The sequence below is a fragment of the Priapulus caudatus genome, unplaced genomic scaffold (assembly GCF_000485595.1).
Source record: "Priapulus caudatus unplaced genomic scaffold, Priapulus_caudatus-5.0.1 Scaffold53, whole genome shotgun sequence".
NCBI classification, from domain to species: Eukaryota; Metazoa; Priapulida; class Priapulimorpha; order Priapulimorphida; family Priapulidae; genus Priapulus; species Priapulus caudatus.
Genome location: NW_014577114.1, coordinates 274,120 through 282,865, shown reverse-complemented (window position 1 = coordinate 282,865; position 8,746 = coordinate 274,120). Strand labels below are relative to the sequence as shown.

General features: G+C 42.2%; 1 protein-coding gene across 3 annotated transcripts in view; it reads right to left on the bottom strand.

The window, feature by feature from the left end:
* Nucleotides 1-8,746, bottom strand: part of LOC106820940 (SMC5-SMC6 complex localization factor protein 2-like) — a 22,646-nt gene that overhangs the window by 9,454 nt on the left and 4,446 nt on the right. The window contains exons 1-7 of one of the 3 annotated variants that reach the window (XM_014825547.1): nucleotides 4,365-4,447; nucleotides 2,943-3,060; nucleotides 2,587-2,692; nucleotides 2,111-2,215; nucleotides 1,737-1,811; nucleotides 1,153-1,249; nucleotides 729-824 (exon numbers count right to left, since the gene is read on the bottom strand). In XM_014825547.1, coding sequence (XP_014681033.1) covers nucleotides 729-824; nucleotides 1,153-1,249; nucleotides 1,737-1,811; nucleotides 2,111-2,215; nucleotides 2,587-2,692; nucleotides 2,943-3,043 — 580 coding nt within the window. In that variant the 5' untranslated portion in view covers nucleotides 3,044-3,060; nucleotides 4,365-4,447. Of the gene's footprint in view, nucleotides 1-728; nucleotides 825-1,152; nucleotides 1,250-1,736; nucleotides 1,812-2,110; nucleotides 2,216-2,586; nucleotides 2,693-2,942; nucleotides 3,077-4,364; nucleotides 4,448-8,746 lie in introns of those variants that run through there. The other 2 variants (XM_014825546.1, XM_014825545.1) reach the window with 2 other exon arrangements.

The window sequence follows — 8,746 nt, the reverse complement described above, 5'->3', positions numbered from 1 at the left end:
TGTGACACCACATAATAAATTTTAAATATAAAAACCCCTAGCCCTTGTTCATGCACATACCAAAAATGAGCAAAATCCGTTGAACCTGAACTGACTAATGGCAATTCCCATTTTTGGAAAAAAATTGCCGTGGCTCGAAAGTACGTCGACTGGCGTGCTCCAAAATAGGACGTTTAATATGAGAGCATAGCAGTAACAACTATACCCAATTTCAAACATGTGGGTCAAACGGTTCTTAAGTTATCGTTGACCGTAGCCAAATGTTGACGGACGGACGGGACGACCCATGGTAATAGCTCAGCTTGACGATGTCAAGGCGAGCTAAAAATCGGTAAAAATTTTCTTAAAACCTTGAGAGTATCCTTAAGTTAAGGTGAGAATGTTCCCCCTTCTTTTACACCTCTTTACCTTTGACCTTTGACCCCCAGCTTCGACATCCCAACTCGTTTTCGGATTACCCCCCACGTCCCGAATATCGTGACCGTACGTCGAGCGGTTAAGATTTGTGCCCAACTGTTGACGCACGTACGGACGCACGCACGCACGCACGCACGCACGCACGCACGCACGCACGCACGCACGCACGCACAATCATGCGATTCTACAAGGTGCATCCGACTATGTCAGATGAGCTAAAAACATGTGTATTTCATATATGTATGTTTTATATGTATATCCTGCTTATATCAGATGTTCCTTCTGAACCCTTATATTTACTTAATACTAACCAACATAGAAGAGCCATTTGGCAATTTCCGACTTGCAACTGAGACTCTGGAAGTAGACATGAATGGTTTCATCTAGTAGAATACTCTGTAGCTGATCTACAAGAAAAAAAACCTTTCTGTTACTTTGTATCAGCTATGCTGCTTACATGGATACACAGCAATACATTCAAGCCTTTTAGTGAAAATATTAAAAGTATCCGCAATGTTGCTCATACTTTGCAAGTAAATAGATATTTTTTATTTTATACCATCTTTTACGTATATGTATTAGCAATAACAGTGTATGATATAAAAATACTGCAGGTGATTACTTGGAAAAACCTGTAGTAATTTTTAATAGCAGCAGAAGAATACAGCCCACATTAATTAGCGAAATGTTTCAAATTTCAGACAGTCACTATTGTTCAAGTATACAGTGTAATACCTGCTGATGCAGAAGCCTCCTCTAGTAACCTATCAAATGGTCCATCATGAAGGGTAAACCCACACGATTTCAGTGATAAGGTGGCAGATGACAATAGCTACATGCAAAAGAAATGTTTTTTGCATGAAAAAAGCTAGCTATATCAGTCAACAATCCTCTATCAGAAACCGTTGGGACAGCTGTGTCTTTGCTATTCACAATTTTTTGAATCTAAGGTATTAAAATACACACAAAGTAAATTACGCTAACATCCTAGCCAGAAATGTCACAGGACAATGTAAGCAAATACATCCAATTATTATTTTTACAGTAAAAACCTTAATTGTCAAGATTCAAACTTAGGGAGATATTATTAGTTTATTTGTACAACAATAATTGAAAATGAAATGATTGGATTAACATAAACCAGAAATTTCAGTTTTCAAGGTTTTTAAATTTATAATTTTGGATTTCTTGAATATTGCTGTGATGTAATTTCAGTTTGTGTGAGAATCGTCGACGAAGAATCATTGACATATTTTAGAGATTGACAGTTATGAACCATTTATATCCAAAATAAATGAGACACATTAAATATATTTTACCTTGAATGCAGCATGTTTGTCGTAGATTGCTTCTCCTGGGGCATCATCTTTTATTTCTGCTTTCTGTGCTGTTAACTAAAATATTTTATTACTACTTAAATAACATAAACACGCGCACACGCACACGTCGTACACATCATACACACACAGACACACGCATACACAAACACACGCACACATGCACACACAAACACACAAACTCAATGCCTCGTTACGTTTATAAAAGCCAACTACAAAGCCAATGTTATAATATTTAAATTAAATTATATGTGGAACCACAAGACCAGCAGACATATATCTACTTCTGCACCTCGTCCACATAATGCTTTATATTTTCAAGCTTGTTAACCACTTAATAAAACACTAGGACTTACCATTTGCAGTCGTGCTACGTCCACTAGAGTCTGCATGTTTCCTGCAGTAGGTAATGTTGCAGGAATAATTGGGCATTTTTCTACTCCTCCCGTTGCAATAAATGCCTACACATAAGTAAAACGTCTATGAGCATAGCAAACTCAAACTCATCGTAAATCATGCACTTATTTTTATCAATGTACCCTGATTTACATACCATAAATCCTTTGATATTCCTTAATTGCTAACAGCTGTTTACTTACTGTGGTAATCCCAACACATTAATGTTGTAGTCGGCTCAATTTATATGTCTCAGTGTAAACTGACCCAATTTACCCATGTATCGCAGCCACTTGTGAAATGTATAATTGAGTCCAATAAGAAATCGGGGATGATTTGACAAGTTATCCAACATGACTTTTTACTATTGTGGTATGTATAGTATATTTTAAAAAACGAGTTCACAATTAGGCAACATTAACAAAGTTCATTTTACCTGTATCTCGGCTTCTTTTGTGTGGATTTCCTGGTTTACATCTTTCTTCCTCTTTTCTGCCACCAAGCTGTCGAGATCATACTTGTAGTCGGAATGATTTGATTTGCTATTTAAACAAATTAAAATTACTACATGGCATGTTTGCGCCAGTGAACTTGATATCATAACCATCTTTAATATGCATATAGAATTTATGCCTGATTGCAAGGGCTAAGAAAGTTATTACACCAATCAGGGTTAAATTATAGCTGAATGTTACACACATATATGTACAAGGAGTAACTGTATAACTTATAATATTATATACATAGTAAAATGAATAGCATAAGACCTTCACTGCGATACAATCAACGTACCTGAATGACGTGTCACTTTTAGAGCCGAAATCAAAATCAGGCAGATCATCATCACTGCCGACGGGACCAGTACTATGCTTACCATTGGCGTGTGTTGCCATTTTCGTTATTGGATTACCTAGCAAAAAATAAACCTTTACATTCACTCATTCATAGCTGAAGCTATCATAGCAAGGAAATTGAGAGCACACTTGAAGAGATGACGAAGTTGTGAAAAAGTATGACTAAGAAAAACTATTGTTACGTTGCCTTCTTCTGTTACTTGTTGGTGTCCACTTTACCAGATATGGTTACAAGATAGTTATATAATTATACTATAGTGCATTCAGAGAGTGAACACAAACTACAAACATGTGGATAATAAACCATAATTAAGAGCTGCAAAGGTCTTGCAGCATTCCTCCCAGGCCTTTAGCACACGGGGGCCCAGCATATAAACTGAAGCTAATTTGTGACATAAATCATCCAAAATGGTTTAATTGTCATCAACATGCCTAATTTTCAGCTGTTCACTTTTGAAAAACCCCAAACAGTCATGCTGTGTTTTCACAGCTTGACAGATATTTCTCCACACTGATAGAGTTTACCTGTGCATTGGGGCCAATTATGGTACGATACACATATTACTGGACATGCAACCCTTGCATTTGACAATTTTTATTGCGATTCACCAAAAATCCTTAGGATTTTATTTTAAGGGCAGTGAGAAGGCCAAACTCATGAGGAGATGGGGTTGATGTAACAACCACCAGTGCTGGATTGCACATAAAGAATGCTGACAATGCTTTGTTCGGACAGGGACGTGTGACTGGGTTTGTTCCGTGGAGATAGGATAGCAAATTGTCTTAGGAGAAAATGTTTTAGCAGATGGCTAGACCTGTGAATTGTCACCCGCTGGAGAGGTGAGTGCTCGGCCTACTAGAGACGTGATTTGTCACACATGGTCGAAGTCGCTGGAGGTACGTTCCGTACGTAATCCGTACCCCATTAGACACTTGTTTTGTAATAATATTATTAACGACACATTGCCATTGCCATTGGGTTGTAGTGGCTAGTGTAGTGGATTCAAGGATGTATTAGGTGATCACAATTCATTGTGTACTGTAATAAGTGTGGTACTGATTTATGGTCAGAGTAGCGTTTAAACCACCATATCGTAACTTTCGTAAATGTGGGGCTACACCCCTCAAAATTGACTGAGGCCTTCTTCAGGGTTTTGTCTAAAAATTTCTAGCAACAAATTAGCTCCAAGAAACGGTCTTGCTAGGGTTAGAAGACCTCGTATAGACACTTGTAATAGACCTTGTATAGACCTTGTAGTTGTATATACAATCGGTCGCACAGCCTGGTCGGGCTAGCAACAAATATGTCCTATGTTGTCAGAAAGGCGGGACAAAACGTCCTTTAACCGAGGGTACTCACCTGGTTTTTAGTGTTTCTCACCATTTCAATGCTCGCGTATTACGCCCGCCATATCACTTAGATTCAGTCTGCTATGGCCCTCAAATTTCTGTTCCTATTTGCGCGCGTAATTTACGCACTCATACTACTTTGTATCCAGAAATAAATGCATCGTAGTGGCGCCATCTAGCAGAGGAAAAAGGTGGTTTTTAAACCTGGATGTTGTAGCATGATTTGGGGCCCAATGATGATATAACAGCTGTCCACATGTGCACGTGTTGCACATTGCGAAAATGCATTGCCATTGGGGTCACCTAATACATCATTGAATCAGATTTGGCCTAGCTCCAAGAAACGGTCTTGCTAGGGATAGAAGACCGTCGGTATTCTAAAGGTAGGGGCACACAAGCGTATTTTTTCGCCCGATCGCGGCGAATTTTAAAATCGCTCGAAAAATTCACCCGTGTGCCCGTTCACGTCGACGAATCGCCCGTATCAGAAATGTTAGATATTTTCGGCCGATTATTTACGCCGGCGATTATTTACTGGCAAATTCGCTCGTGTGCCCGTGTCCGGCGTATTTTGTCAAGCGATCGATTTTTTTAAACCAATCGGACGTGTTGTTGGTATCATGTGATGCATCATGTGATTCCGTCGAGAGGCGTACGCGTACGCTCTCAAATTCGCTACGTGTGCCCCTTCGTGATCGGGCGATTAAATTCGCTACGTGTGCCCCTTCGTGATCGGGCGTATAAATTCGCTGGCGATTTTAATCGTCGCGATTGGGCAAAAAAATACGCTCTTGTGCCCACGGTTTTAGACCGTCGTTCTTGAGCCCGGCGCACACGTGAGTAATTTTACTCAAGTAAAATGACGCACGAGTCATTTTACTCACGTGTGCGGCGGATTTTCGCATGCGTCATTTTACTCAATATCAAACGTGTTTGATAATTTTTGACTCATGCGTCATTTTAATCAACGTGTGCGCGCGCGCTGAGTAAATTTACTCAACACTGGTACTCCCAGCGCATACGTTTAAATCATTGTGCGCCCATGCAGTATTGGCTGCGCACAGTCACGTTATCTGCATTACCACTTACACCTTAAATAATTTACTCACGTTTGCAGCAGACGCTGAAAATATGACGCGTGAGTAAAATTACTCTTGTGTCATTTAACTTGAGTAAAATTACTCACGTGTGCGCCGGGCTTTATAGACAATCGGTCGCACAGCCTGGTCAGGCTAGATTTGGCCTAGACCGAATAATTCTGTCCCAGATAACCTTTTTTATATTTTGGTGAGGGTTATTGGCCAGTATAACGCATCCAAAATATAAAACGTTATCTGGGACAGAATTATTCATCTGGATTTGACCCTGATTTCGTCTGTCAATGTTGAACTTAGTCCGAGCCGACGCAGACCCCAGTAATGGGGTCTAAAAAAAACCGGTAAATAATGCTCATATAGGGTCTATGTCCCCCAGGGTACCGCCGGAACGTTCCCTGGTAACTATCTGATATGGTTAGGGTTAGGCAGGGGCGTGTACAGGGGGAGGGGGTCCAGGGGGTCCGGACCTCCCCCCCCCTGCTCGCGCAGAAAACGCATCTAAGGGGTCTAATTTCAAAAAATGTCTGACCCCCCCTTCGCGTGCTCGCAAGTTTGGGATACGGTTAGACCCCCCCCCCCTGGTACAAATCCTGTACACGCCCCTGTTAGGGTTAGGGTTAGGGTTAGGGTTAGGGTTAGGGGGCTCAGGGATAGAGAAGATGTCCAGTCCTATCTTATCAACTAAAATCATCCTATCCAATCACCGTACTGGACATCATCTCTATCCTTGAACCGGGTTAGGGAGTAGGCGTAGGCGACTCCCTAGACTCGTTAGTGGAGTAGGCGAGGTACGGTCCGGCATATTAGATAGTACCAGCAGAGCATATAAGCAGCACGCAATGCACGCCATGTGTACGTGCATATGCAGGTACGCACGCGCACGTGTACATCCAAACGCATGCCAGACGCACGCAAGCACGCGCGCATCGCACATACGGAGTGTGCCCTGCACACGCACGCACAGCACGTACGCACCATGCACGCCAGGTGTACGTGGCACAGACGGGACAACGCACGCACGTATATCGTGCATACGCATCGCTGGCACGCTCGCACGCACCGTGTACGTGCACACCACGCACACACGTGTACGCTTGACATAGCACGCCACGCACGCACCGCACGTGTACGTGAACACGCACGCACTCACACACGCAACGCAGGCACGCAACGTGTCGTTCACACGCACGAGCACGCACGCAACATGTGTACGTTCACACGCAACGCACGCAGCACCGTGTAAACGTTCAACGCACGCACGCACGCACGTGTACGTTCACACTGTCACGCTACGAAGCACAGCACGTGGTACGTTTCACTACGCACGCACTCAACGTGTACGTTCACACGCATTGCAGGCACCCACGTTAACGTTCACAGCACGCACGCGGTGCGCTAGGCACGACGAACGCACGTGTAACGTACACCGGCACGCACGCGCGCACTCGTGACGTCACACGCACACAATGCACGCAACGAGTGTACGCACGCACGCGCGCACGCAAGCACGTATACGTGCACACGAACACCGCCAGCGCGCGCACGTACGCACACGACGCCGCACCGCACGTTTTACCGATACACACGCACGAAATGCCATGGCACGCAGGTGTACGTGCACACGCACAGCACTGCAACGTCTACGTGCACATGCATCAGCACAGCACGTATCAACACCGGCAGCGTACGGCACAACGCACTCATGCACACACGTGTACCTTGCCACGCAGCACGCAATGCCCGCAAAACGTGTGCGTGCACCACGAATATAAATTTGAACAATGTCATTGGCAGATGAAGAGAGAGGAAGATTTTTTAGGAAATTAAAAAGATTTAGGTGAAAAATTAAAAGAAAACAGAACGGAGGGGAAGAATTATTTTACAAGAAAGATTAAAGAAAGATTTTTTTTATAGTTTTTTTATAAAAGGATTAAAGATGAGAAAGAGAGGAGCAGCAGTGATGGAATGAGGATTTTTATAACAGAAGAAATTTATTGTTTTTTTTTATTTTTTTTTTTTTTTTTTGTTTTCAGAGAAATTATTGTTTGCCGAAATAATAGGCCTATACTGAAGTATAAATATATATTTTAAGTTTTGAAAAGTATTTTTAAGCTCTAAAAGGCATCTTGGTGTCATAAATTTTTAAAATTTCTTGGGGTAGGACCCCTCAAACCCCCCTTTTGACGAGGGGGGAAACCACCCTAAAGAGGCTCCCCCGCTAACGGCTGCGCCGGGCAGCACGTGGCCGTCGACAGTCTGTTATTGACTGCTAAATGGCCTGAACCAATTTTATGCTTACGCCGCCCCGAAATTTTGAAGATCGCCAATACCCGTATAAGCTATGGAAGAAAATTGAGCAACGGCGATTGGCTAGAATGTTTAGGACACGCCCATATCGCACGCTACACCATCGGCATCGCCGCATTTTTGCACAGGGGGCTTATTTTATTTTATTTCTTATTATTTTTGGCTAATTAATGTTTTTATTTTAGAATTAGGGTAGGGTAGGGTTACGGGTTAGGTTATGGATTCGGTTTAGGGTTATAATTAATTTAGGTTTAGGGTTAGGGTTAGGTTTAACTATATTTCTATATCTGTGAATCATATTAATCTCAGTGGTCAAGCAGCTAGACCGGTTTGCTTTCGTGCCCGTGAGTGGCGCGTTCCGAACGCCATATGGTGTTATTTTATTTTCTTAACTGGCGTTATGTATTCTATTGTATTTTATTTGTTCTAGCATTATTTTGTTCTGTAACTTTTGTTTAATGTTCTGAATTAAATATATTTCTTTAAATAATATTAGCTTTATAAATTTAATAATATTAGCTTGTTGACTAATAATGCGTGTCCTAAAATTTTTCTAACGCCAATGACGTTCGCTCAATTTTTCTTCTCAAAGCTATAACGGTTTGGGAAATCGCAAATGTCGCCGCCGGCCCTGCTACTTGCTGTGCTATAGATCTATATCCGACTCTGACCCCCTATACTTACAAGCATCTGGGTCCGGGATTTTGGGTGTCATTACTAATAGCGACCTTCGCTGGAAAGCACAACATGCCATTGATTATATTTCTAAGAAAGAGTCTCGTTCCTTTGGTATGAATTACGGCGTAAATTAACCTTATATAGCTTAGCCGATTCTAAAACTCGGTCCCTTGCGTTCTATGATTCGCTATTGCGCTATTGCGCTATGCTATATTCGCATTGCGTCCCTATGATTCTCCCCATATTGCAGGCCCGTAGCCAGCTTTATATTGGGGGGGGGGGTTCGTTTTTCAATGTTGGCAATTTGCTC